The sequence below is a fragment of the Orussus abietinus genome, unplaced genomic scaffold, assembly GCF_000612105.2.
Source record: "Orussus abietinus isolate OABI.00-Male unplaced genomic scaffold, Oabi_2.0 scaffold7, whole genome shotgun sequence".
Taxonomy (NCBI): Eukaryota; Metazoa; Arthropoda; class Insecta; order Hymenoptera; family Orussidae; genus Orussus; species Orussus abietinus.
The window spans coordinates 615,822-642,118 of record NW_019394453.1 but is presented as its reverse complement, the minus strand read 5'-3'; the positions used below and the strand labels follow the sequence as shown (position 1 = coordinate 642,118).

Genomic DNA, 26,297 nt, shown 5'->3' with positions numbered 1-26,297 from the left:
CACTTGAAAAATTATGTATAGTCTCAATACGATCGATCCGCGCTCCCGACTGCAGCGCCGCCTGGCGTGCGACGCCGGCAAACGTCTCAGGCTGCCACGACGCAATTCTAATGGAAATAACATCGATACCACGATTCTGTTGCAATAATAAATACTTTCTAAGAATTCTCTGAATTTCTGACGATCAATTATCCGACCACCAGTATTCCCGCTGTGCAGTTATTTTTAGATATTTTAAAATGCAAAATATCGTGCTCTTGATACGACCATGTCGGGCGTTTACGAAATCAATAATATATTGGAATTAACGAAAATGTCAACCGATTGACTTGTGCGTGTTTAATTGATTCAATGACGATAAAGGTGGTGGTCAAATCAGATTTCGCACTTTGTAATTCAATAAGGCTAATTTCGATGAGAAATTATGTATCGCTGGTATTGTCGGAATTTTAATTTCATTGGAGGAAGCGTGGGGACACTGCTGGAATCAAAAAAGAAAAAAAAATAATGCAGTTAGAATTGAAGAATGAAAATTGTACACACACGTGGGAGAGCTTTCCGACGACTGTTACTGGCTGTGAATAATTGACGTTGCAATTGTAATCGTGAAACATGCGCGTAAACGTAAAGGAATGTAAAGTGTACGCTAATTTATTTTCATCCTACAGTTCGCTGAGTCAAGCGGGCGTGGTGGCGCTGATAGGCATTGTGTTTTCTTTTTACCGGTATTGTTAATATTCCGAATGAAATATATTTATGTTACCTATTTTTCTAAGCATTATTAAATCAAGTCGATGAGATTTTTCGGATTTCAATAAATTCAACAGAACAGCACTCTCTATTTGCGAACTGTCGATAATGTCGATCATTTTAGAATACGCTCTAACGGACTTTCAAACCCGAGATAAGTTTTACAAGAATACATATATTTTGCTTTAATGCTAAATTACAGTTGTATTATAAAGGTTTTTCTTGTAAAAATGACGTGTTTATTATGATATTTATTATTTTGTATTTATTTCACCACCTGTTACCAATTGAGTAATGGAGCTACCACCGAGGTCATGTTTATTGCGAAATTTGAGCGATCCAGATGAAGACGACAGAAGGAGGGGAACGCTTGAGAGACCTCATGCTTTTCTTGTATAGCGTTGTCTTTGTCCTACTCATTGATGGAATACGAGACCGGTCTCTCGGTCATTGAGGTGGGGATATGCATGAGGTGACCCCCAGGTATAGTTCTCTCTGTCTGGTTTCCCGCCTTCACAAAATGGCGGCACTTCCGGGTAGTCAGCCAAGTCGTTTATCGTCAATTCGATCGACGGACGATTACTGATATGCACAGAGAATATTTTTGTAGATTTAGGCTGTTTAGTGCTATTTAATACGCATGACTTTTTAAAATTAGGGACAAAGTGTCGGTTAGGCTGAGCTACTGATGTGTATTATAACCTCAAACTTACAAGGCTTATGACGAAGTGAATGGATACGGCTAGAGTGTTATTCTGTGAACGGTAGACAATTATGCGGAACTGTTAACTAGCATTTAATAGGTTTTAGGCTGCAAGGAATAGTTTAGGTAAAGAATCATTCGCTGGCATTATGGTGAAAGGTAAGAAATGAATTTGAGGTTGCACAACATATTTTTCACTCAGCTTTCAGAGGTATACTTTACGTGTTTTGGACGGATTACTGTCAGCGTCCTTTCTCCATTTTGAGACACATTTCGAATGCATTCAGCTCACAGAGTTACGTAAACACGCTGTATTGTTTGACTAGGAATAGGTTTCTGAACAACTTAATAGTCATTCCCTGAGGAATTAACTTTTCATTAACTCAGACATACCTAATTAAAAATATACATGAATATTAATATTTCCTCATATTCGACATAATGTGGAATACATTTCAATATTATTACTTAAATGCACCTAGTTAAGAAAGATTAAAATAATTGGGGTGATCATTATAGTTATAAATTAGTTACTGAATTTTAAATCGTTATATATTTTATTACTTTTGATACAAATTTTTTTGTGATTTTTATTTTATACTATTGGTATGAATGAAAAATACGTTCTTGAAATATTGGCGATTGTTATATTATTAAAATTTCTTTTATAGGTAGAAGACGGCGGGTAGCAGGGAAAGGCTCAGTACAACTGCGTTCTATAACATTGATCGAGGAAGAAGGTAGTGGGATATCACCTTGTAGGAAAGAAACACGGATTGATTTTAGTGCAACAGCAGCTCTTCAATCAGATGATATACCTGGTTCTCAAAATGCAAAATTGTCTGCTTGTATTACAACCTATTTTACCCCAGAGAGAAAGGTATATGCGTTGTTGATTTTGACTAATACATGTATTATTTAAAAGAGAGGAGGTTTCAGGAGATATATAATTGATTGTATAAAATATATCGGTTAGGCTATATTATTCACTTTGTAATATGATCATAGGAAAAGCTGTTGGAATGCATTACATATGTTGAATGCCCTATATCGGTGCATTTCACAGACCAACTTCGGTCTACAGTTAATGACAAGTTTATTTGGCTAGGTTTCAAAGACTCTTTTCAATGATGTCAAAGGAAACAAGCGAACAACACACAATCGAGGACCATTTAGGAATGATGAAAATATCAGAGATCTGCTCGACAAGTCCATTATCAGTGACAATGAACTGTTTAAAACAGATGGTATGTGTTAACTTACAATACTACCTAAAAATCAATGTTGAATTACAGCTTTTGAAAAACTAATTAAATGATCTGGTATTTGTAGAGACGCCTGTTGCTGTTCCAATTCATAGTCCGAGTACACCACACCGTATAAATATGCCTACCCTTCCCTTGGATGAATCAGATGTAAGAACGGATGACATTAAGGAAGAAAAATTTACAAACAATATCCTAAACCCAATGCAGCCTGTTGGTCGAAAAGCAAATGGTCGTGCCCGTAAAAAGGGTTCTTTAAGTCAAAGGCCTGAGCGAATAATAACGACCGATGCTAATCATAAACTTACAGACTATTTTCCAGTACGCCGTAGTGTCCGAAAATGTAAGAAGACAGTGCTTGAGGAGAGGCAGCGAGATCTTGAAAAAAAAGTATTAACACAAGCAGAAGATGGCTTAGAGGTAAGTACATGTGATCACGTGTATCAACGTTTAAATCTACTCTGTTCAGACTGTGGGCGTACAGTATAGAAATTAATTATTTTCATAGGTAAGGCACTTTGCTGGTAAAGGTCGTGGAGTTGTGACAACATGTGAATTTTCGAAAGGCTCATTCGTTGTAGAATATATCGGTGAATTAATTGATCAAGTAACCGCAAAGAAACGAGAAATGGAATATGCCAAAGATCAAAATACGGGGTGTTATATGTATTATTTCCAATATAAAAATCACCAGTATTGGTGAGTGATCAATCTCATTATATGATGTGTATCGATGCTTTACGTATCGTCATTATGTTAGAATGAATTTTTTCAGTGTTGATGCAACAGCTGAAACTGACAAGCTAGGTAGGCTTGTAAATCATTCACGCAATGGAAATTTAGTCGCTCGAATAGTGGATGTTGACTCTGTACCACATTTAGTGCTGACTGCAAAGGAAGACATACCAGCAGGTGTTGAGGTGACGTACGATTATGGAGATCGAAGTCGTGAAGCGATTCGCAATCACCCTTGGTTGGCTTTATAGCCACTCGCTTCTAAATGCAAAACTGTTGAGTACTGTCAATAATGTTTTCCATTACCTCCCCTTGTGCGTAAAGTTACAATAGGGAAATTGTTGGAATTGAAGTAAAGTCCTATAAGCGTCATAGCAACATAGAGGTGACCATTTGATGACATCTGTGATTAAGATGAGACTTCCTTTCGTCCAGGACGGAAATGTAATTTATAAATGTCACACATTATCGTAGCTCGCCACATAATGTCGTGCATTAAATTTCCAAAGATCACTTATCCCTCTTAATTAGATCTCTTCACTTAGCAAATTCTATGAATTTAATGTCTCGTAAGAGCAGTTTATCCCTTATTTTGCTATATTTAACAGAGTCGAAAGACGAATTCTTTACCTATATACAAATAATTTATAATGAGGGAAAAATCTGAACAACGCTTATGTTCTTATAAATTAGAGAATAATTAATTGACATTTAGTCGTTGATTGTAATTAACTATGGGAATGATTATTTTCGGTGGTTGCTACTAGTAAAGGAAGTTCGTTAAGATCCATTGTACTGAATCTCCTTCGGACTCATATTTCACGTTTGTTAGATGTATCACAAATTTGAGTAATAATTTATATGTCGTAGATCCCAATTTACTTATTCATGCAACGCACATTATTTTCTTGTATATATTTTGTAAGACACTGTTATAGACTTAATGCATTTAAAACTTGTAATAGAGTGTGACAATGTGATTTGAAGTCGGCTTAGGGGGTAAAGCAAATGAGAGTATTAATCTATGAAATGGCAAATACGAGTGGGAAATGTATGGAAGTAATTTGGCTAGCCATGAGAATTAATTCTACTTACATTTTATTACCATAATTCATATGCTTCTGAAACTAAATTTTATAATTATCAATTAGAGAAGTTTAATTTATTGTTTAACTTCAAGTTTGTTTCAAAGCAAAGGTAGTAGTATTAATATCTCATATACATACATTATTTATATTTTACATTAAGACCGTGTTTAATGTAGCCTTGCTTCATACATAAACCACTGCATAGTATCTATTTAAAAATCAGCTTTCACTTTGCACAGCCTCCCTTAGCAGAATTTGAACTTTAAGTTAACACAGTGAAAAATTACCAACAGAGAGATTGCAAATATTAACAAGCTGCATAAGAGAACAAGTGTGATTTACACGTAGGAAATCTTGGATTAACGTGGGGTTCATATAGGTGCAAGTATTTTAGAATGACACTGCCTAAACCAATGTATTATGTAAGTACATCTAAATCCTGGTAATATTTGTTCAAATTGTAATCTTAATTTCCTAGCCAATTAATTTTGAGATGTAATCGAAACGTTGGTTTATTGTCATATGTAAAATCTAGTAGCGAAATAACCACTGATATGACATCAATTTTATATCGACATGATTATATTTTAGAATGGAGCAACATTGTACTCCTCAAATCAATCATTGTATATTATGGCTGATCATATGTAATCACGCCAAGTTTTATTTTACACATTGCATCACAAATAAGATTTCATAGTTTTGTTATTATCAAATGAATCGACTTTTGTATAAAGAATTATATAAAGAAAAACGTGGTCATTTATTTTCTTGCTTATATAAACATGGAATACTTATTACTGGGAAAGTTCTATCGTAAAGTTAAAATTATTGTCCTAGAATATACAAAGCTGTACAAACGAATTAGTAATTTAGTTTCATGCTGTAGTTCTAAATAAAATGAAAAGGTTAGTATGGGATTTTCATTCTCATCTTTTTATTTTTCCTCCTTATTTTTATATGGTATTTATTTACGAAATAAATCAAAATTATTTTAGACAATATCTACGTGTTAGGGAACGAATGAATTACTTTAAATTCATTCGGATTTTTCGACCAAACTACCATTATTTAATTTCTGATACTTAAATGTTATACCTTTCGATTTCTCTACCCAGCCGTTAATGCAACGTTTTGATATAATCCATTCGGCATCAACTGCAACCTCTTGGCACTTTGCAATATTTTCATCTTCGTTTACTTTTACACATTTCTTACGTTTTCGCTTTTTAGAGTCATTTTGCTGATTTTCATTTTCATCCACACTCAGGATATTACTTGACGAACTTAATAATTTAATACCATACGGCTCATCGGTTTCCTTTTTTATTTCCTTTGGAAGCCTATTATCCTTTACTGTTACTTCTAACGTGTCTCTATAAAAAAAAAACTCATGTATTTTTTATAAGTAAATACTTATGCCAAAGGGGCCTTCTTGAATACCTTTCCAAGAATTCAGTTAATTTCTTAGCTACAAATTCCTTAAAAGTTTTCGTAGCTCCAAAGTCATTGAATTGTTCGGTCTCCTCAATAAATCGCCCTGAAGCCTTGCGAGGAGCTTGTACAGTACTCTTTGATATATGCTCTTCTAAAAATCGCAATAATGACTGGTCGTATATACAAAATTAACAATAACAAAATTTTAATGAAAAATTAATCTCACCATCGTCCTTGTGGGATTTCTGAAAAAGTGTCTCGTTTAAAAATTGATTATCCGTTGCTTCTTTCAGAGCTTCAACCTCATTTTCATCTTCGGAACTCGAAGAAACCTCTACCATTTCGTAACGAATTTTTCAGAGGCCGTTATCTACGGATAAAGTGCAACACCGTTACATCGAGCAGATATCAACAGTCGGTTTTAAAAAGCCGCATAATAACAGAGATGAGTTGGGAGATTGCTCACGGGCAGGGTCGCGCGATCGCATCGTGTGCTGCCCTCTGCTTTTGTACGTGAGCTTTCACCGTTTTTTGCGCCCAAGGGCGGCGCAACAAATTTCTGACAGGGACTCACGCACTCGCGATGGCGGTGCCATCTACCAGTCGCCGCTGGCGGCTCACGTACTCGTGATGGTAATACCATGCAGCAGTTGACGGTGGTGGCTTACNGTATCTACAGTGTAACTCAACTCTCGAGCACCCACTTTGTAATTTTGCCTGTATCATTTGCGGATGAAATAAATGAGGTAAGTGAAGGGTACAGTCAAAGAGGGCGCCACGAGTGTTCTTCCCTTACCATTAAAAGCGATCAGTGTCGGTAAGCGTAGGTAAGCCACCACCGTCAACTGCTGCATGGTATTACCATCACGAGTACGTGAGCCGCCAGCGGCGACTGGTAGATGGCACCGCCATCGCGAGTGCGTGAGTCCCTGTCAGAAATTTGTTGCGCCGCCCTTGGGCGCAAAAAACGGTGAAAGCTCACGTACAAAAGCAGAGGGCAGCACACGATGCGATCGCGCGACCCTGCCCGTGAGCAATCTCCCAACTCATCTCTGCATGAAGTGACTCGCGTAAGAAACGACATATCGAAATATCTCGATTCCGAAGCTCCGAAACTGGCCGACTTCTCGGCAAGTTGCATCGATTGAAAAACAAAATCAACTTGAAATCAACCGCACTCGAGGTGACGCGAGTGTTCAACAAGGCTTCCACGTGCGTTTAAAATCCAGAACCGCTTTTTCAAGTCAAGTGTCGGCTGCGTACTGCCTCAACATAACCTCAGTTCGTTCTCGAAAAGACATCGGGAACATTCGATTAGTGCGACCAGTACCGGTGTCAACATGTCGCGAAGGAGGTCAAGATACTTCGTGAACATTTACTATGGAAAGGAGCTGGGTTCAATCGGTGAGCCGCAGGCGAAGGCATTGGGATTTAAAATCTTGCAGTACGTGGTAGAGAAGATAAGAAAGTCGGAGCCACCGGAAAAGGCCAATCCGGAGGGAGGGCTCCACACCGGTTCGAACGGATTGGCGTACACGTTCCTCCACCTGAGCAGGCGATTCAACTCGATCGGTGATTCGTCAAAAGCGACGCAGTATTTCGAGCTTGCGAAAAATTACTGGCGAGTTCCATTGGCATTGGCTGAGCAGGACGATGACTCTTATGACAAGGCGTTCCTATTGGGCGATAGCGGTTCTATTTCCGTTGGAGCGGTCCTGGCAAAGATGGCGGGCGACGAGAATCGAGCGTTCTTATTGGCTGCTCGATATCGGAACACTGCAATGTGCTTCCAACCAAACGATTCGGATGAATTTTTCGTCGGACGCGCCGGATTCCTAGCCGGCGCTTTATGGCTGAACCGAGAATTTGGTGGAGATCAAATCATACACGTGGAAATCATGCACGAGATCGCTAGACAGATCGTACGATCAGGAAAGGATTATTCAAGAACCAAAGGATGTCCTTGTCCTTTAATGTATTGGTATTACAGAAAGGAGTATCTCGGTGCGGCTCACGGGCTCTCCTCGATTCTTCACATGTTGATACAGGTTCGTGGCTTTAAATATTAAATTATCATCCAACCAATTAGCAACTGCCTCTAGTGCAAAATTACCTTTATGAACGTATCGTAGCGCGCGAAATTCAAATTTAGTTACACTACGAAACTACCTTTACCGACTGATCATAGCGCGCGAAATTCATATAAGAATCTATTTTTCAAGGGAGATTCTCTAATAGTACACGATTCTCTGTTAGTATACGAGACTTTAATGTATTTCTTATTGATCAAAGGTGCCGAATTTCCTGGACAGTGACCGAGAGGTGGAAAACACGGTGCGTGCATCGGTGAACTATTTGTTGAGCCACGAGAATTTATCAGGAAATTATCCCGCTTCGATGGACAAGGTGAGTCGAGGCAGAAGAGTCCACGAAGAAGACGAGCTCGTTCAGTGGTGTCACGGAGCCCCAGGCATCGTGTACTTGATGGCTGCTGCCTACCTCCGATGGAATGACTCCCGATACCTGGAGACATGCTTACGTGCCGGCGAATTAGTCTGGAAGAAGGGTCTGCTCCGAAAGGGACCCGGAATTTGCCATGGCGTAGCTGGCGGAGGCTACGTCTTTTTACTTCTCTACAGATTAACTTCAGATAACATGTACTTACAACGAGCCGTCAAGTTCGCAGAGTTCCTGACTTCAGAGGAATTCCGAAAAGAAGCTCGAACTCCAGACGCCCCTTACTCCCTTTTCGAAGGATGGGCAGGAACCGCTTGTTTCCTTGCTGATCTGATGGAACCCAACAAGGCCGCTTTCCCTTTCATGGATGTCTTTCCCTAGCTGAGTTATTGAACAATGTCGAGTACATTTTTAAGTGTAAAGCATATTTATAAAATCTATACTCTTAAAGAACTATCCTCACCTTCATGGTGTCCGTACAGTATACTCTTTTAAATGCGTCTCATGTAGCAGAATGAAAGTCAAGCACCTTTTGTCAAGCTTCAGTGTTATTCGGAGGTGGTTGCAGGAGGGTATGTGAATCTAGGCGATGAATTTCTAATCACATGGGCTTGGATCATTTTTTTTTGTATAACTTATCGCCAACTGTATGTGTCCTTTTCACCTGTATGTTGAGTATGGATATTGGTTACAGGTACATGACGTCTTTTGCATCGGTACGAACTGGTCTGGCGCTCGTTCTTGAGCAGATCCTACGTGGTCGTTTAGGCAGGAAGAGCGAGCAGAGGAGCAGATCCTGCTACCGATCTCCTAGCTCCTTCTCCTAGACCGCGATATCAGGGTAGCATGGCGCAGGTAGCAGCATACGTGCTAGGAACGAGCAGCCAGGTGAAACCGGTTTACCGTTTACCGCGGAACCGAGTCGGTTTCTCTGTGTCGGTACCGTTCAGCCTGAACCTATACAAACGCTTTACCAGGCCTGCGTCGCCTGCACGAATCGTCCATTCCTTCATTAAATTAAGATCATTGGAACGCCGACTAAATATATTTATCAAGGCTTCCTGGAGGATAAAACATCCGCGTTGCAGGAGAGATGGATACGATATTCCAGGAAAAATACCGATATACTCATACACGCAGAAAAAGAATTTAGTCATAACGAGAAATGTAACTTGCAGCAACAAACTTGAAAATGGACCACTATAATTTTGCTATATTGATACAAATAATATACAAATTTTATTCATAGTTCTAGCGACAACAAATTGTATATCGCTCGTTCGTTTGAACAGTTCCAACAATATTTTTTTGATTGTTGCAGTAAATTCATCCACTAATTTTGCAAGCTTCTTTTCTAAAGAATGCTTTCCAATGGTTACATCTATGATTCGATATATAAAGTCTGAATGCGATTGACCATTTGTCGACTGATTTGAGAGCGTCTCTAAGTTATTGCGTATTTTGGTTCTGAAAGGTAACTAGTGACGTAACTAACGGAATTCCGCTGAAAGGTTTACTTCGTTCGACCGTCCGTGTCGATTCACCTGAAACCTTGAATTTCTTGGTTTAATGCTCGTGGACTTGGTCATTTTATACTTTATGCTTAATGCGACTTTGTTGTGATTGCGTTTTTTCGCTATGCCCTTGGTGATACTCAGCGTTTGTTTATTTTCAAGGCAATAAATGGTACAATTGCGAAACTGTTGAGGCATTTTAGTGCTGCCCTAGGCGACCGGTTAGTAATTATATAGACTTTTGGTGTAAATGAGCAAAGTAAATATCTACTTCATTGATATTCAACGCAACCGACCGGCCAGACCGAGATAATTATTCGGCAATGTTGACAGCATTTCCCTCGACAAGGCTTCAAATTCTTTTTGCATAATCTCCTGAGTTTTTTCGGCTAGCTTCGGTATATCTTCTACCGTTAAATCCTTCGTCGAGATTGGTTTTAATATCTGCACGATCACCTTACCTGCAAAATGGAATTCTTCGTATGTAAACGGTATACTGAGAAAAGAAAGAGTAAATTCACCTCCAAAAATGTAGGTGAAAGTTGATTCAACTCATTGATTGCGTTCGCTAAATTCAACTCGATTTGAGGTGAATTTACTCTCTTCTTTCTTTCAGGGTTTAAAGGCGAAACTAAATATTTTTTAATTATTTGATTTTAGGAACGACTGAGATATGTTGGAGATTTGATTTGCGTTTAATTTTGATGAAGCTGAAGTATTTTACCTCGACCAAAGAAGTGGTTCTTCTCGTTGACGAAGTAATAGGGCGAATACACTATTGGAAGTATCGGTACCTGGTTTTCAATGGCAAGTTTAAATGCCCCGAATTTAAAGGGAAGCAAGCCCCCCGACAGACTGTTCTTGTTACGTGTTCCTTCGGGGAAGATGATCAACTTTGTCTGTGGGAACAAAGAAATCGTAAATAGATAGATCCGTTAGGCGCTTTATTGCAGACGTCGAAAACAAGAGGAGAAAGCTTACAGCCTTCTTGATGAGAAGATTACCGGTTTGGTTGAGATGCTGACTAGACTGTTTACGATTGGACCTGTTTAGGAAGACGACACCTCCCAACCATGCTGCCAAACCAAATGGCCAGACATAGAAAAGCTCTTTTTTAGACACTACCGTACATTTGCCGAGTGCCCACCATATGTTAAATAAACCTGTTAACCGAACGCCATCGCTTGTCAATGACGGTTATAATTCACAATGAGACAATGAGTCGGTAATAATTTATTACGTGTACATTCATCATCATTTTTTGTCAACAGATCATTAGTTACCGAGAATTGTCTTTACCTAAGATGTCAAGAGAATTTTGATGGTTCGCCACGATAATGTTGCCTTCATTCTTCAATAATTCACCGCCTCTGATTTCCCACTTGATGCCCAATAATTTTGTCACTTGTCGATAAATGACAGATCCATGCCTAGCAAAGATATTCGAATGTTACACTGAGAAAAAACAAATTAATTGAACCAGAGAAATATTTTGTTAATTCACAGAATAATTATTTGGCGCAAATAGACTTGGATAAATTGGATGCAATATTGTGTCTTTGGAATTATGACGATTTACTTGAGTTTATTCGAGTCAAATAATCATTCCTTAAATTAAATACATATTTCTTTGGTACTATTCAAATAAGTGAATTTCTTTTCTCAGTGTATGTTGTACTGCGTTTAAGTAACTTAGTCTATTTAATTTGAGAATAAAAATGTTGATTTATGGACTATTAACTACTCACGTTGAGTTTCTAGGGTTCCATGGTGAAAGAAGGAAATACGGGATGAGAAAAAGACTTGTCGCACAAGCATATGCATAGAAGATGAAATACTTTCCATGAAATCGGATAGGATCGTTGCTTTCGAAATAGGCAAGTAGAATCAATAAGCCGAGAACTGTTAGGAATATATACCAGAATGAAAATTCCATCTGAACTGAAAGTCAGCACTTTTCTTAAAATATGTAGACACTTTGAGTATCTGTACTGTTACGGGTGTTACAAAATCACTGATATCTATCCAATGTGATCATGGATGATGAGGAACTGTACCTTGTTTTGCTAATAATGGTGTAGTATGTGTACGTATACATTAGGCATCGATTCTGTACGTGGTACATTCGTAACCATTGAAATGTGCATGTAGATCATGTGTAGAAATGACGATTTCTTAGTGGTATAATATTACTCAATGATAACAAGACTATGAGTTAATACAGATCGAGCTTATGACCTTTGTACGCGCTTTTTTTTCTACTCTCATTGCGTCTAATAGTGTTCTTCCCGTTCCTTCATTGAGAAGAAAAATTCATTGAACCACTGAAATATTTTCTTTATTCAAAGTATAATTATTTGACTCAAATAAATTGTGATAATTCCAAAGAAACGTTGTGTCAAATTCATTCGAGTTTATTCGAGTCAAATAATTATTTTTTTTTTAATTAACGAAATATTTCTTCGGTACAATGACATTTTGTTCTCAGTTCTCGAAATACGATTATTTAGATGTGTTCATTTTACGGTTCCCTTGATAATGAATTGCGCTTGCTGTAGATAAATACCCGTAAATCTGTTTTAAAAGTAATATATTTGACAAAATCATTCCAGGTACGACTTAAAATCTAAACAAGGATTCGTAATGGGGTTTCTTCTTCGATGACTGCGACGTCCCCTTTTTATTTACATGCTTGTTGAAGGTACAAGAATATCCTACGTTTTGATGACGGTTTATAGGTAGCTTCTTCAAAGCAAGGCTCCTGTTGGTAATTGCATAAATATGTTTTCTAAAACAGTCTCGTCGGTTTAGTGTTGCTGCGTTCCAGTCCAGTCGCGCTGAAATCAAAGTCGATGAATTTTCGTATAATTCAATAAAGGACTAAAATGATAAAAAGCGTCAAATACGCACCATCCGGTAACATTTTCCGCTCCATCGCAAGAGCCGGTCAGCTCGTTGAAAGCATTTCCTTCGCCGCAATTCTGCAAACGTGGTCTACCTTCGATGCAGACGTAGTAACGCTGGCAATCTGCTTGGCTCCTGTAGAATCGGAGTTGTCCAGGAAGGAAAAAGCCCTGGTTATCTTCCGGAGGACAACTGAATCCCAGGAAGGCTAGAAAATAAAGGACCATTTTATTTAATAGGAGAATCATTTTTATCGTGAATGGTACTGTATTTCTTCCTTTTATTATTAACCAGCATGCCCCGTCGCAGCTTCGCTTCGCAGTATGTGCCGGTAGAAATTAATAAAAACACATTTTACTCTTTTTCACCCTCTTAGGGGCTGAATTTCGAAAAATCCTTCTTTAGGGAGCACCTATGTTACAAAAGGAACATACCTCCCAAATTTCACGTTTTTATTCCCAATGGTTTGGGCTGGACGATGATGAGTCAATTAGTGAGTTTGTGGTGTTTGGCTTATATGTAATATTTACCTTCACTATACATAAAATATTTACCTTTACCATATATAAAATATTTACCTTCAGCGTCGCAATCTGCTACCTGGTCGGGCCAATCACACCTGTAGGTTTCCGCGTTATAGGCGAGTCCTTCAGGGCAGTCAAACACGTATCCCACCCCATCTGCACAATTTATAAATTGTCCGCAGTTTTGTCGGTCGCCCATTTTGAAATATCCATACTGATGAGGGCAATTATCGGTCGGCTGAGCAGGCTCTGTAATGGGCACGATAATAATTGCATGATCATTACGTGTCTATTATCACGTTTTCTTCTTTTAAAGTATTATGAANACGTGTTAAAGTTTTTAATTATTCGGTGTACTCAATTTGGAGAAGTTTTATATATATTTTTTTTGACGTTTCCATGTATATGACGCTTTCGTAACACCTCAATGACTCAGGTGGAGTGAAAATAAACTCACGCAAATTGGGCCTGCCTTCGCAGTTGATATCGATGGGATATCCGCAAGGATAATTGAAACGAGCCTCGGGATTGAACATCAATCCTTCTGGACAGACTTTTTGCTCGGGAACGCCATCGATGCATTCTATATAAGCATCGCATTGAGATGGTACAGGAAACCTCCCATTTTTCTCAGGACAGGATGCAGAAGAACCTCTTTGGGTGGGTCCTTGTCCTACTTGATTCAAGGACGCCGAAAATTGCGGAGTCTTGAAGAATTGAGCGGTGCCTGGACAAAAAAAAAGAAGAAATTTACGCTTATAACAAGGGACAATATTACTGATAAATTTCCCCTCACAGCAGGCATAATTGCATCACCAGTGAAAATGTTTGCAATTACATCGAACGTACCCTGAGATAAAAATTCAACGAACCAAAGAAATATTTTGTTAATTCAAGGAATCACTATTTGACTCAAATAAATTGTCATAATTTAGAAGAAAAAAAAGAAAAATGTTGCATCCCATTCATTCGAGTTTATTCTAGTCAAATAATTATGCTGTGAATTAACAAAATATTTCTTTGGTACTAATGAAATTTCGTGAGTTTCAAGACCTTCATTAGGACCTCTAACTTTGTGGTATGTATAAAAATATGACACTTTCATAACACCTTAAGGTGGAGAATTGGCTAGAGGGTGTCTTATTATCTACCAAGTGACATTTAATATTCAATTGAGAATCGACGCATACAAATATCCGTCGATGTATGCGTTAAAGGCTGGTAAAACTACACTTTCGTTCGGGGAAAGTCACTCATCTTCGATTGACCTCCAAGGTGTATACATATATATTAGTAATCCTCTTGCGCAAACCTCGCGACGAGTTGCCAAAGAATGAGTTCTCTTCCCGACAGGTGTGCGATGCGCTTATGTAATTGTAATAAAGTATCTTGCAAATACTTATATATTAGCCCAATTACGGGTGTCTGTGCTTATTGGAATACGACCTACGATATGAAGGCCGTTTTGCCCAATTATATATGTCGCGCACGATTCGGTTATGTATAAAAGTGATTCAAAGAGATTATAATGCTGTACACGTCGCTTGTGCTCGTTTTCGGCACTAGTATCAGATGTCACGTTCTATGACGAATTAATTACCGCAGGACACGCACGGACAAAAGACCTGTTGGGCTTGTAAATGCGAAAATAGGTTTTCCATAGTTGACGAGTAGCGCGATTTAAATCTATATATATGTTTATTTATATAGTAAGTTTTCGCCTGTTGATTAATAATACTCGGAATTAGGATTATTTATCACGCCATTAAACAATGGTCATTTTCACAGATGATGCAGAAGAGGGATGAACGAGCTACTCACACACTGCAAGAAGAACCGGTGCAAACAAGAGGCTGAAGATCGGCCTTCGCGCCATTTTGGAATATCGAGTCACTTAAATAATATCGAATATAACAGCTATTTCACGAGTGGTTTTCTCGACGGTTCCAAAATGCGAACTACGATCTCCATGGCGGCTTTACGAAGCTTTTATCATCTCGGTTACACGGAGTGAGAGCGTTTTCGTCTGTAGGTTACAGAAACAAAGTGGGGAGTGTGACTCGTCGAACGTAATGGACGGAGAAAAAATACGGATACAAATTATTACAAGAGATCGCCCTGGTACTCCCTATAATCTGACATGCATAATACAATGTACAAGTGTAAAAAGGGCCCATCTGGCCCTTCTTACATTCCACATTATTTGTATTTTACATTCAATTTGCTTGTCTGTATCGTGATCGTTGAGTTATTCTTAAAAAATGAGTAACAGTACATGCAACGTCCATTCATACTTCGTGGTATTGTGCGAGATTTATACAATTATTGAAACAATTTAACAAGCATTTATTGCGTTTAGACGGTAAATTATTTCCTGCAAGGACGTTCAATAATTGCCATGCATTTCTCTAGTTTACTCGGTGTCTTGGGTGACGAATTCTGTTAAACGTTGTGCAATCTTGTAGTGTCATCCGGGAGTGCATGAATTCTGTGAAAAAAAAAAAGTATCGTTACGTTGTCTGGTGAAAGTTGTGCCAGAAGAGTCGATACACGTGGTCTGGTAGATATTGGCATATACACTGACATTACGCGTACGCGTAAACATTTTACACCCTCGAGCTATCTAGCCTTCGAGATCTTTTCCCAAGTTCCATGGCTTCAAGAGGAACGATACCGAGGTATTGTGACATTACGAGGATGAAAGTGGTGGACGGAATCGGCAAATCGTCAGGGGACTAACGTTGCCTGGAAAAACCGGCGTGTTAAATGTCAAGGCTAGTCTCCAGGCCCGAGGCAATCTGTCTTCCATCTCTTAGTTCGGCAATCCCTTATTGAACTTGTAAATCGTGAATTTCTAGGACTTCACGAGCCTAGAAAAAAATATTCCCTTTACAGATACAACGTCGAATGGTTTTTTTAATATTACCATCTACTTAGATTTCATATTACAGTGATCCATGAAATGGTTGCGTTTTCTTTTAGTTTTTTGCAGTTGAATTTCGACAAGAGTTTACAACAGAGATGAGTTGGAAGATTGCTCACGGGCAGGGTCGCGCGATCGCATCCTGTGCTGTCCCCCGGTGGTGGACGCGAGCGGCTAAAGTACTTGTCACCTGTTACCCCTTAGTGGTGTCGCAACTCATTTCTGGTGGGGGCTCGCGCACTCGTGATGGCGGTGCCATCTAACAAGCGCCGCTAGCCATTCACGCACTCGCGATGGTAATACAATGTCACAGTTGACGGTGGTAACTTACCTACGCTTAGTGACACCGCTCACATTTGATGGCAAGGGTTTGTATCAGATTTCAGTCGGTAAAACAAGTCCCAATCTTTTAAATAGTATTAGATGGCGCCATTAACGCATTCGTTTAATTTTGGAAGTTTGGTTAGGGTGCAGCACAAAACGTACCTGCAAAGATGGCACTATATGTAACCCTTCGATTCTGTTTTATAGTTCGTGGTCAAAAGCAGTTTAGAAATGTCTGGAAATGTTGCATTTTAAATTCCTTTGTATGGTGGAGTGACTCTTCACTGTGAGTTACAAGTAATTGTATTAATTAAACAACTGTCTTGGTTTTAAAGTTTAACCCTGAATTAATAGATTCATCGCATTATTCAGGTAAAATTTATAGGAAATTCATTGCTGAGTTTTGTGACTGCTATATGCTTTGGATAGTTTAAGTTGTATTAATTATTAATATTCTTGCCTGTAGAATGGGAGAACGGTATAACATACACAGTCAGTTGGAACATTTACAGTCAAAATACATTGGTACCGGGCATGCGGATACAACCAAGTTCGAGTGGTTGATGAACCAACATAGAGATTCGTGCAGTTCTTACATGGGACACTATGATCTTTTGAACTTTTTTGCAATTGCCGAGAACGAGGCAAAAGCAAGAGTTCGGTTTAACCTGATGGAAAAAATGCTACAGCCATGTGGACCACCCCCTGAAAAACCGGAAGATTAACTTTTAGTTTTCGTATTTTCGTACTATTAATGACATGTGCATAAAAGTTATTTTTACTTTAAAAAGAAAATTACCATATTTATAATACCAATTATTCATCTCTTTTAATTCATTATTAAGTGTTCATCTGTACTCTTATGATTCTCTTACAAAAATATATCATAGATTAATGTCATTTACATAAAAACTTCATAAAACATGAATAAAAAGTGTTTTGCATCATTTTACTGCTTCCATCTCATCGTGTCCTTTTGTCTTGATACATTTGATAACAGATTTAACTAAGCACTGCTGCATTACTGGACAGATTTCTTTGCTAGCTGCGGTTAATGTATCAACAACTGACTTTATGCAATCTAGATCCAGACTGCCAATTGCAAAGAATTCGGATACTTGTGTATGTTGCGGCAAAATAGCTTGCATTATAATTCCATGGTTTTGTGGTTCTTCCGATATAACTTTTGATATACTACAGATTGCTTCTTCTTTATCTGTTGGATCCAGAAGTATAGTACTTCCTTGGATCGCCTGAAATTAAGTCTCATCTTAATATGCAATGATGCATGGTACAATATGTAAAATACAGTTTACATCGCTTACTGCAGTAGCTGCTGTCACTAAACCAAACATAGGTACGCTAGCATTTGCTAGCGCTAAACTTGCAGCCATAATTGCGGCACTTAAAGATGATCCATCATTGTCTAATACAAGAGCGTATATATCTATTTGGAAGTTTGGGAATTCATGCTGCAATGGAAATGTATTTTTTGTCAACGTATTTTAACGATTGGAGCATTCTTCAATGAAACAATAAATATAAATAATGTCTATACTCGACAAACTGCAGGCTCTAAAGCACGTTGCATTATTAAACTGTACTCCTTTTCTTCCGCATCTTGTTGATGTATCCTTCTTTTACTGCAGGAGAACGGGGCAAATTTAAACTCACAGAATAATTCACCTTGAACGCTATATTCGGTTTTGTTCGGAATTTCTCTAGGATCGAATACAGAACAGACAACTTTTGTTTTCCCCATTTCAATGTACGCAGAACCTTTGGCTTGACTGACGATTCCAGTTTTCACAACTAAAATTTAGTGGAGAAACAAGGCCGGTTATGTTTACACATCTTACAGATAAATCACTTACAATTTTGTCATTTAATCATTCTATCAATCTAAGTGTATGTAACCTTACACATCTTCCGATGTTCATTCAACGTGCGACCATCCTCTCGATTTTCTAAGACTTTATCATTCGTTTCAACTTTATTAATGTTACTATCATATAAAATCTCATAAGGAATAGTTACTTCAGGACCATTTATTCTTTTCTGATCAATAGGCATTTTATAAACCGCGCGGTGTACTATTTTATTTTGAAAAATATATGCAATACATGTAGGATAACAAACACGTGTTTCGTATTTTCCTACATGACATGCGGAATATAAAGATTAATATAGCTGCGATTCCTACCACATAATTACTTCAATCCGATGCCAGCGCATTTACGGACATTTAAGTACTAAATACACAACTGTCGTACTAAATGCTAATCTGTTACTAGAGTTCTAAACGCGGTAAGTTACGTCAGGAATGATAAGAAATTCCCGGGCACTTGTCGGTCATTTCTTCATAGCTTTTTTTATCAAAAACTTATGAGAATTTAAATTTTTACTGCAGAGCGAATGAGAGGTTCCGATTAGCTATAGAGAAACATCGCAGAGAAGGAATTTCCGTTGTACCTTTTCTGTAGCCAATCAAAACCTTCCATTCGCTTCGTCGCGCGATGAGTGTTAAAATATGACGAATAATATTGGAATATTACATATGAAAATTATACTTTTTACGTCGCGCGATCGCGTCCTGTGCTGTCGTCTGGTGGTTGGTGTGGGCGGCTAACGTACTTGCCATCTATTACATCTCAGTTGCGGCGCAACTCACTCTGGACGCGATCGCGCGACCCTGCCTGTTAACAATCTCCCAACTCATCTCTGTTTTTGATTGATCATGGCTGTATTTTCAGTGCCCTAACCTCTTATGTCTTGTATGTTTATAACCTCTTTTACCTTGCGGTATCTGGTATAACACTCAAATATCGAAATATAAAGAGTGATTATTAGGATTATGAGACAAGACTGATAATTATGACGGGCGAAACTCCGGAGTTATACGAAGACTTAATTGCAATTGGTACGCACGTTATCGTGCAGAAACAGAGTTTTAGAAAATTATATAAAGTCTCGGAAAATGGGACTCTTACGTTGGGAAAGGATAAAGTGGAGATGGGAGCGATTATCCGTAAGCCGTTTTGGAGTACATTTAAAATGGTACCATTAAAGACTGGCCCTAGAAATTATTCCTTGGAGGTATCTGACAGAGTGGAGTCGCTGCAAGACTTGAAGAATTCCTCCATAAGTGGAATTGACAACAGATGTATCTTTGATGATGGGACTTCGCAAAAGTTATCGAAGGACGAGATTTTGGAGCTGCGTGAAGCTGGAAAGTCGGGCAAGGAAATAGTTGGTACCCTCATAGAAAACAGTAAAACTTTTGCAAATAAAACAGAATATTCCCAGGAGAAATACCTAAAGAAAAAAGAACGCAAATATAGCCAGTATTTGGTGATTCACAAGCCAACGGTTAGAGCTCTGCAAGAGATATACTTTCAACAAGATCATGGGAAGATATGTGGTTTGCGGATGGATACATTAGCTCTGCTGTTTTCATACAGCGATGTTAAGTCAGAGGGATTATATCTTTTATATGATAGTGGATCATCAGGTCTAGTGGCAGCTGGCATGTTAAACAGAATAGGTGCTAAAACTACAGGTACGTTAGTACATCTGCATCCTGGAAATTTCCCTCAGACTACTCTGACGAATGCCATGAACTTTCCGAAGGAACAACTCGATAGGCTTCTGGCTGTGAATATTTATTCCCTCATTAGAATGTATTACCAAACAGATTCCTTAAATGATTCTGTAAAAAAAGAACAACATACAATAGAGAATTCTATCAATATAATCGAGCAGATTCTAGATGCAGAATCTTGTCTTGAGGAGAACGATTCACAAAATATCCCTACAACTTTAAACGATGATCTCTGTATACCCATTTCTGAAAAACTTCAAGATCTCACAGAACGGGATGTTGCCAAGTGTCCTTTGGAATGTGGAGGTACAAAAGAAATAAGAACTAATAACAAGAGAAAGCAAGATGATTTGCCCAACGCTGTGCCTGTAAAAAGACCAAGATGGATGATTGAAACAGAAAATGTAGTGAATCTATTGAAATGTTCTAAAGCTCACGGATTAATAATTGTAGCAAAAGAACATCCTGTAAATATTGTAAAAGGACTATTACCTTTTCTTGGTTATTCTCGACCATTTGTTATTTATCATGCATATAGAGAACCTTTAGAAGAAGCATATGTTGTGCTTAAAGAAAGACGTGACATTATAAACTTAAGGCTGTTTTCGAATTTTTTACGTTCGTATCAAATATTGCCTGACAGGACGCATCCTGATATTTCAATGAGCGATAGTGGTGGTTATCTATTAGCTGGTTATCTAGTTGAATGAATTTTTAAATTTTGTAAAAATATACTTTTACACCATAAGACTAGAACCGCTTTTAAATAATTCATGTATTCTAATTAACATCTAGTGATATCATTTCATTTTTATCACATTATATTTAAGCGGGCTTCAATAGGTTGCTATTAAATAATCCAAATGAATAGTTTAAGCTCCATATTGTAGAATGTATAATGTGACGTTCGCACTTCTAACGCCATCACAACAAAAACTAGACAGTTATCAATGAGATAACTTTATCCATAAACTCATGCTCTTGTATATTTACAGGAGCTAGCTAATAAAGGAATATATTGTATTTAGTCGGTAATTAAATTCGATCTCGTTTCAGTTTAAATAATATGGTATGCGGAAAAAAAACATTCACTTCACATTAGCAATCCACATTTTTGTAATTAAATGTCATATTTATGAAGATTTTGCCGATAATTATAATAGAAATTATTATTGGATAACGATTTACCGATAGAGCAAACTTTTGTAAGAGATCTTTTGAACGTTCGATAGAGATGGCTGAGCTCTCCATCTTAGGAAGTTGTTCTGCCTCGATGACGTAAGTTTTTTGCAACCCTTTTGTTCTGACGGGAACAATGTAATATTTAACATCGAATTACAAAGAATTGATTGTCAGTTTATGTCGATCACACAGCCTGATATAAAGTGTTTGTAGAAATGCCTAATTTAACTAAGCATTCATCTTGACAAGATTCGTGACGATGGTGGCATCACTTTTGAGGTTAGACTGGCAGATATCCTAATGTCAAGCATTATTTTGTAATGAATAGAATAATAAAACGTTGCTAAACGTCATGCGATGGCAGTGAACTAACATGACGTGGTATTTATGATACATTTTCTAGTGCTTCTGGTTGAAGACAGTAACATATATGGACGGAATATTTTTATTGATTGAAATAGTGACCCACTTTCTCAGCATTTATTGTTTACATAATTTTACCGCTTTAGTGAGTATTTATTAATCTTAGAAAATTGTTTAGTCCTAGCTACCAATGAGTATTGTTTCAATCGACTAATTGAATATCTTTTTTATGTAGAACGTTTTGTATATTTCATTATGGAGTTGTTTTTAATACTTGTGATTTTTCATTATTGCAGCTGGTAAGAAATTAATGATTTTACTCGAGATGGATCAGGAAACTTTGGACGATGTCAGAATATCTACTGAGAAAAAATTTAGTCTCAGTGATGGGAATTATAATTCCCTTGATTCAACGGATATATATTTTAAAGGAGACACAAATGATATATTATTACAACATGCTGAATACTGGCGGAATACAAATTCGGTATATAATGTTGAAAACAATTTGGAAATGGAAGAGATATTTAAAGGATCTGGTGTCCTACGTAAAACATGTACAGATGTCACCCAAGTTTCTCCAGTAATGGAGAAGTCTAATAATTTTGTTTGTTCCGTTTGTGGTGACTGTTTTCCTAGCGAGAAACAATTTTATGGGCATTTACGAATCCATACAGGAGAAGTTCTTTGGCATTGCACTTTATGTCCTGAATCTAATAACAGATTTGAGTCTCAGTCTCGACTTAGAATTCATGAGAACTTATGTCATACAGTTGTGAGGCCTTTCAAATGTGAACAGTGCGGCTTAGTATTTGATCGAGCTTCTCAACTTGATTATCATCAACGTAGCGTGCACTTGGGGGAAAAATCACAAGTGTGTCAGATTTGTGGGAAGGGTTTTTTTCGTAGAACGGATTTGCGCACACATTTGAATATTCATCTAGGTACAAATCTCTGTATGTGTGAAATTTGTGGAAGAAAATTCAATCATGTGTCAAATCTTATTAGACATTGCAGAATTCATGCAGGTACCATGACTTTTTTCACATACTTGAAAACCTACAGATATACAACATGATATTGAATGATGCTAATTGAAATATTCATGTAGGTATAAAACCATATCCTTGTACAATTTGTGGTAAAAGATTTACACAGATCAGTTCACTTGCGAGACATAAAAGGACTCACAATCGTTCAAATCATCATACTGAAAGATCGGGAAGTCCAAATGAAGGAAGGGCTGAATTAAATGATAATTTGAAGGGGGTAAATATACTATGATTAACATTTCTACTTTTTGTTAGTATAGATACACTTTTATCATTCTTAATTATTGAAATACAGTCTGGCGAAAGTGCAAATACTGGTGGACAAAAAGTTATGAAACGCCATCACTACTGTAAAATTTGTGGAGAGAGCTTCCAGTTTGTACTTCTTCTTCGGCAACATGAAAAACATCACTTAGAAAATATACACAAGTTAGAGTGTAAGAGCTGCAGAAAGGTATATTTCATTGAATATCGCTATTATTTTATGTTGTTATTAAGTACTCTTAACTTGCGTAGAAATTTTCAAAATTAGAGGAAATTAAGGATCACTGTTGCCAAGAGTATGAGAATGCACCATTTTTGGAAAAGGATGGCACGGACTTGTTTAATAATATAGAAAAAATAAACAACAATGCACAAGAAATTGTGCATTGCAATCAGAATTCCACGATGCATGTAAATAATGTAACTGACAATATGGACCACAATAACTTTATAAAAAGCAAAGATGCAAAACGTGCTCAATCTATAGAAGCGGTTGTTTATATGACATCTGAACAGGTAACTAAAAAAAAAAAAGAACATTGTTTTATTTAAAATATAATATTGCTATATGTATGACTATATTCAACATAATTTTAAAAATCTAATTCTGTGTATTAAATTAGCTTGCAAACATCAGTTTGGAGCATGGCGAAGATACTTCAGGCCATATTTTAAGCGAACACTTTTTGGAGATTGCTGGGAAAATAGGAAACATGGGTCCAGATCGAGATATTGGACTAAATATTTCAGATATACTAAATACTTACGAATCTGAAGAGAGCGAGCCTGGTGATTTAAAACTAAAGTCTTCAAAAATTCATGGAGTATTATCTTTAAAGAAAAATGACACAGCAGATGGAAACAATTTTATTTACGTACAAGCCTCAGAACAAGATGTATTTGAAGTAATGACTGGAGATAATAATGTAATAGATGAACTTACTTCAGGTTTTAGTGCCAAAAAGTTCCAAAAAAACCGAATAAGTAATCTGGAGGACTCGTGTTCAGTAATGTCACACTCTGAATCATTGAATGTACATTCCAGTGAACCAAATTTGGAGATGCTTCCATACGATGGATCACAGTTAAAACTGGCAACTGGTGACATAAGGCATGAACGACTAGATCAATGTAATAAAATGTTGAACATAAATGGTGAACAGTTTTATGTTGAGATTTGTGATCCCGATCATTTAAAGCACTGCAGTTTGCAAGATTTAGAACTCCAAGAAAGTGAAACCGTTCCTTACATGCAACATGATTTTAAAGATTTTCAGAGTGATTCTCGATATTTGCAAACTGATACAAATACTAATCGACTGTTAGAAGCTGCATTTCAAAAAGATCATACATCAGAGACTGAAAAAGTACACAAGGAACTAGATGATTTGGTTGGTGATGGAAGTACCATTGCGAGTAATTCTGAACCAACATTACGTTTAGTACAAACTGATACAGGACAGCAATTTTACGAACTTGTTATTAATAATATACTAGATAGAACACAAAGTGACCATAGCTTAAAAGATGCCGAGCATTCAAAAGATATGGAAGACAAAATGAGTCATCATGGAAATTCTCACTGTGTAACCAATGACCAATTTCTGGACCTTGTCAAAGATAATTCTCTGGAGACCAAAGATGGTGAACTACAAGAATTTGCTCAATTAGACGATAAAATTACTTCTTCTGACATGCAAGATTTTGTTGTTTCGACTACAAGTGACGGTGATCATTTTTTAAATTTAAATTATAAAAAATCCAATTTCGAAGACTTTGTAAAAGCTCCTTTTGACGGTAGTGCGGAAAAAATTTTCGAGTTCGTGGATAATGCTGAAAATGTTGGAGAGATTGGCACAGAAAAACATTCGGATGGAGAAGCACCAATGGTTCGCCTTGTGCAAAACGAAGAAGGGGAACAATTTTTTGAATTGATTCGGGACTCTTCGGACTTGCATAAAACCCACAATATGGAATTCCAATCCGATAAGCTTGCGAATCAGTCTACAAATATTTCAAGAGAACAAAGTGGACGAAAATCAGACACGGCAAATTGTTTGGGAAGCAGTCCGGAACTTGATACGATTACAACTTTACATTCGATTATGCCAACTAATGAAGGAAGTCCAAAAAGAAAAGAGATTGCTTCGGTCAGTTTGGGTGTAGACTCTTTGACGAATGATTTAATGGAAGCAAAAGAGCAGTCGTCTGTCCCAAATGCAGGAGTACCCGTGAAAAAGTTTCAGTGTACTGTATGCACAAAATCATTTTCCACTAGATACAACTTTAAACAGCATATAGGCACTCACTTCACAGATCAACAAAAATTTCACTGCAAAGAATGTGGAATTCAATTTGCTTGGAAATCAACCCTGAATAAACATATTGCTATGTATCATCGACCCGATGGACCACAGAAGTTTGTTTGTGAAATTTGCCCGAAGGTTTATTCTACTCTATCTCAAGTAAATGTAAGTGTCTTATATTATCAATAATTGCTTTTTCCCTTTAAATCCATGTTGATGATATAAGACTGTTAACTTTCTATCGCATTCTAATTATTCTATTATGCATCCCGTTAAGGAACACGTAAAGCGAGACCATTTGAAGCAACGAAACCATGTGTGTTCACATTGTGGCAAATGTTTCTTCAAAAAGTTCGATCTTAAAACTCACAGCCGTACGCATACTAACGAGAGACCGTATGTATGTCGAGCCTGCGGAAAGGGATTTCACCATCAGAGTCACATAATTCGACATGAGCGAATACATTCGGGGGAAAAACCTTACGCCTGCGACATTTGCCAAAGAACATTTGCGCAACCAGGATCACTAAGAACGCATAAACAAAAACACCGAGAAGCTGACATGGACATCTTAGATCGATTAGACGAGGACGATCCTTTGACGTTTTCTACTATTTAACTGAAGAATTGTAAAATATATAATTAAGCATAAGTAATTTTCGTATAATAATGTCTATCACAGTTATTCGCGTTCCGTGTTGCAGTACACACAATCAGCGATGTTTTAATACGTCTATCATCTCCGTCCAATATTGTAATATCACACAGTTCTTTACATGCCCATGGAGTATAATTTTGTACGGAAAGAAATAAAAAGAAAATTCATTCTTAGTATTGCTGTCGACATAACCATATTTACTTCGAGTCCTTATAAAAAAAAAAAAAAACTAAAACATGTAAAAAGT

At 37.4% G+C, this 26,297-nt stretch overlaps 9 protein-coding genes across 18 annotated transcripts; 5 read left to right on the top strand and 4 right to left on the bottom strand.

Moving 5' to 3' along the window:
* Positions 1 to 968: 968 nt before the first annotated feature.
* LOC105704235 (histone-lysine N-methyltransferase pr-set7) lies at positions 969 to 5,461 on the top strand. Its single transcript, XM_012433291.2, has 6 exons — positions 969 to 1,612; positions 2,125 to 2,333; positions 2,562 to 2,700; positions 2,786 to 3,138; positions 3,227 to 3,417; positions 3,494 to 5,461. Exons 1-6 carry the CDS (start codon positions 1,603 to 1,605, stop codon positions 3,702 to 3,704), a joined length of 1,113 nt encoding a protein of 370 aa, XP_012288714.1. The 5' UTR covers positions 969 to 1,602; the 3' UTR covers positions 3,705 to 5,461.
* Positions 5,286 to 6,456, bottom strand: LOC105704236. The gene is made up of 3 exons (XM_012433292.2): positions 6,205 to 6,456; positions 5,985 to 6,129; positions 5,286 to 5,917 (listed from the first exon to the last, which is right to left on the bottom strand). The coding sequence occupies exons 1-3, from the start codon at positions 6,317 to 6,319 to the stop codon at positions 5,581 to 5,583; spliced, it is 597 nt and encodes a 198-aa protein (XP_012288715.1). The 5' UTR covers positions 6,320 to 6,456; the 3' UTR covers positions 5,286 to 5,580.
* A 544-nt stretch (positions 6,457 to 7,000) lies between these two features.
* LOC105704221 (lanC-like protein 3 homolog) lies at positions 7,001 to 10,135 on the top strand. Its single transcript, XM_012433271.2, has 2 exons — positions 7,001 to 8,026; positions 8,271 to 10,135. The coding sequence occupies exons 1-2, from the start codon at positions 7,319 to 7,321 to the stop codon at positions 8,814 to 8,816; spliced, it is 1,254 nt and encodes a 417-aa protein (XP_012288694.1). The 5' UTR covers positions 7,001 to 7,318; the 3' UTR covers positions 8,817 to 10,135.
* Positions 9,656 to 12,048, bottom strand: LOC105704222 (1-acyl-sn-glycerol-3-phosphate acyltransferase beta). The gene is made up of 5 exons (XM_012433272.2): positions 11,698 to 12,048; positions 11,249 to 11,379; positions 10,931 to 11,112; positions 10,674 to 10,848; positions 9,656 to 10,410 (listed from the first exon to the last, which is right to left on the bottom strand). Exons 1-5 carry the CDS (start codon positions 11,883 to 11,885, stop codon positions 10,232 to 10,234), a joined length of 855 nt encoding a protein of 284 aa, XP_012288695.1. The 5' UTR covers positions 11,886 to 12,048; the 3' UTR covers positions 9,656 to 10,231.
* A 484-nt stretch (positions 12,049 to 12,532) lies between these two features.
* Positions 12,533 to 16,504, bottom strand: LOC105704269 (protein obstructor-E). 9 transcript variants are annotated; one of them, XM_023432406.1, is made up of 7 exons: positions 16,327 to 16,438; positions 15,956 to 16,247; positions 15,199 to 15,865; positions 13,835 to 14,104; positions 13,432 to 13,626; positions 12,860 to 13,061; positions 12,533 to 12,786 (listed from the first exon to the last, which is right to left on the bottom strand). In XM_023432406.1, the coding sequence occupies exons 3-7, from the start codon at positions 15,251 to 15,253 to the stop codon at positions 12,738 to 12,740; spliced, it is 771 nt and encodes a 256-aa protein (XP_023288174.1). In that variant the 5' UTR covers positions 15,254 to 15,865; positions 15,956 to 16,247; positions 16,327 to 16,438; the 3' UTR covers positions 12,533 to 12,737. The 9 variants fall into 9 exon arrangements, with proteins under 9 accessions (XP_023288174.1, XP_012288766.1, XP_012288768.1 ...); XM_012433343.1 differs by having other exon boundaries at positions 15,962 to 16,247; XM_012433345.1 differs by having other exon boundaries at positions 15,973 to 16,247.
* Positions 16,505 to 16,830: 326 nt separating this feature from the next.
* Positions 16,831 to 17,561, top strand: LOC105704001 (probable splicing factor 3B subunit 5). The gene is made up of 2 exons (XM_012432828.2): positions 16,831 to 16,996; positions 17,091 to 17,561. Exon 2 carries the CDS (start codon positions 17,092 to 17,094, stop codon positions 17,347 to 17,349), a length of 258 nt encoding a protein of 85 aa, XP_012288251.1. The 5' UTR covers positions 16,831 to 16,996; position 17,091; the 3' UTR covers positions 17,350 to 17,561.
* LOC105704000 (exosome complex component MTR3) lies at positions 17,428 to 18,804 on the bottom strand. The gene is made up of 4 exons (XM_012432826.2): positions 18,547 to 18,804; positions 18,183 to 18,436; positions 17,950 to 18,096; positions 17,428 to 17,877 (listed from the first exon to the last, which is right to left on the bottom strand). The coding sequence occupies exons 1-4, from the start codon at positions 18,695 to 18,697 to the stop codon at positions 17,569 to 17,571; spliced, it is 861 nt and encodes a 286-aa protein (XP_012288249.1). The 5' UTR covers positions 18,698 to 18,804; the 3' UTR covers positions 17,428 to 17,568.
* Positions 18,805 to 19,678: 874 nt separating this feature from the next.
* LOC105703973 (tRNA (adenine(58)-N(1))-methyltransferase non-catalytic subunit TRM6) lies at positions 19,679 to 20,327 on the top strand. Its single transcript, XM_012432798.1, has 2 exons — positions 19,679 to 20,183; positions 20,302 to 20,327. The coding sequence occupies exons 1-2, from the start codon at positions 19,679 to 19,681 to the stop codon at positions 20,325 to 20,327; spliced, it is 531 nt and encodes a 176-aa protein (XP_012288221.1).
* A 605-nt stretch (positions 20,328 to 20,932) lies between these two features.
* On the top strand, positions 20,933 to 26,226 carry LOC105704199. Of its 2 annotated transcripts, XM_012433237.2 has the most exons (8): positions 20,933 to 21,686; positions 21,811 to 21,915; positions 22,067 to 22,798; positions 22,882 to 23,039; positions 23,118 to 23,276; positions 23,339 to 23,602; positions 23,710 to 25,557; positions 25,670 to 26,226. In XM_012433237.2, the coding sequence occupies exons 3-8, from the start codon at positions 22,081 to 22,083 to the stop codon at positions 26,009 to 26,011; spliced, it is 3,489 nt and encodes a 1,162-aa protein (XP_012288660.1). In that variant the 5' UTR covers positions 20,933 to 21,686; positions 21,811 to 21,915; positions 22,067 to 22,080; the 3' UTR covers positions 26,012 to 26,226. The 2 variants fall into 2 exon arrangements, with proteins under 2 accessions (XP_012288660.1, XP_012288661.1); XM_012433238.2 differs by lacking the exon at positions 21,811 to 21,915.
* Positions 26,227 to 26,297: the final 71 nt, after the last annotated feature.

Excerpts from the sequence above, each read along its gene's own strand:
- LOC105704235 (XM_012433291.2), top strand. Across the intron at positions 2,701-2,785 it reads TGAACTGTTTAAAACAGATG|AGACGCCTGTTGCTGTTCCA; the intron begins GTATGTGTTAAC and ends TGGTATTTGTAG. Across the intron at positions 3,139-3,226 it reads AAGCAGAAGATGGCTTAGAG|GTAAGGCACTTTGCTGGTAA; the intron begins GTAAGTACATGT and ends TTATTTTCATAG.
- LOC105704236 (XM_012433292.2), bottom strand. The coding sequence starts at position 6,319 with ATGGTAGAGGTTTCTTCGAGTTCCGAAGATGAAAATGAGGTTGAAGCT. Across the intron at positions 6,130-6,204 it reads GAAATCCCACAAGGACGATG|AAGAGCATATATCAAAGAGT; the intron begins GTGAGATTAATT and ends TGCGATTTTTAG. Across the intron at positions 5,918-5,984 it reads TTAACTGAATTCTTGGAAAG|AGACACGTTAGAAGTAACAG; the intron begins GTATTCAAGAAG and ends TTTTTTTTATAG.
- LOC105704221 (XM_012433271.2), top strand. The coding sequence starts at position 7,319 with ATGTCGCGAAGGAGGTCAAGATACTTCGTGAACATTTACTATGGAAAG. Across the intron at positions 8,027-8,270 it reads TTCTTCACATGTTGATACAG|GTGCCGAATTTCCTGGACAG; the intron begins GTTCGTGGCTTT and ends TATTGATCAAAG.
- LOC105704222 (XM_012433272.2), bottom strand. The coding sequence starts at position 11,885 with ATGGAATTTTCATTCTGGTATATATTCCTAACAGTTCTCGGCTTATTG. Across the intron at positions 10,849-10,930 it reads ATCTTCTCATCAAGAAGGCT|ACAAAGTTGATCATCTTCCC; the intron begins GTAAGCTTTCTC and ends TTGTTCCCACAG. Across the intron at positions 10,411-10,673 it reads GAACCACTTCTTTGGTCGAG|GTAAGGTGATCGTGCAGATA; the intron begins GTAAAATACTTC and ends TCCATTTTGCAG.
- LOC105704269 (XM_012433342.1), bottom strand. The coding sequence starts at position 15,982 with ATGTTTACGCGTACGCGTAATGTCAGTGTATATGCCAATATCTACCAG. Across the intron at positions 13,627-13,834 it reads CGAAGGCAGGCCCAATTTGC|AGCCTGCTCAGCCGACCGAT; the intron begins GTGAGTTTATTT and ends TGCCCATTACAG. Across the intron at positions 12,787-12,859 it reads GCGGAAAATGTTACCGGATG|CGCGACTGGACTGGAACGCA; the intron begins GTGCGTATTTGA and ends CTTTGATTTCAG.
- LOC105704001 (XM_012432828.2), top strand. The coding sequence starts at position 17,092 with ATGGGAGAACGGTATAACATACACAGTCAGTTGGAACATTTACAGTCA.
- LOC105704000 (XM_012432826.2), bottom strand. The coding sequence starts at position 18,697 with ATGCCTATTGATCAGAAAAGAATAAATGGTCCTGAAGTAACTATTCCT. Across the intron at positions 18,437-18,546 it reads GAATGAACATCGGAAGATGT|TTGTGAAAACTGGAATCGTC; the intron begins GTAAGGTTACAT and ends ACTAAATTTTAG. Across the intron at positions 18,097-18,182 it reads TAGAGCCTGCAGTTTGTCGA|CATGAATTCCCAAACTTCCA; the intron begins GTATAGACATTA and ends TTTCCATTGCAG.
- LOC105703973 (XM_012432798.1), top strand. The coding sequence starts at position 19,679 with ATGGTACCATTAAAGACTGGCCCTAGAAATTATTCCTTGGAGGTATCT. Across the intron at positions 20,184-20,301 it reads AATAGGTGCTAAAACTACAG|AATGTATTACCAAACAGATT; the intron begins GTACGTTAGTAC and ends TTCCCTCATTAG.
- LOC105704199 (XM_012433238.2), top strand. The coding sequence starts at position 22,081 with ATGATTTTACTCGAGATGGATCAGGAAACTTTGGACGATGTCAGAATA. Across the intron at positions 23,040-23,117 it reads TAAATGATAATTTGAAGGGG|TCTGGCGAAAGTGCAAATAC; the intron begins GTAAATATACTA and ends ATTGAAATACAG. Across the intron at positions 25,558-25,669 it reads CTACTCTATCTCAAGTAAAT|GAACACGTAAAGCGAGACCA; the intron begins GTAAGTGTCTTA and ends CATCCCGTTAAG.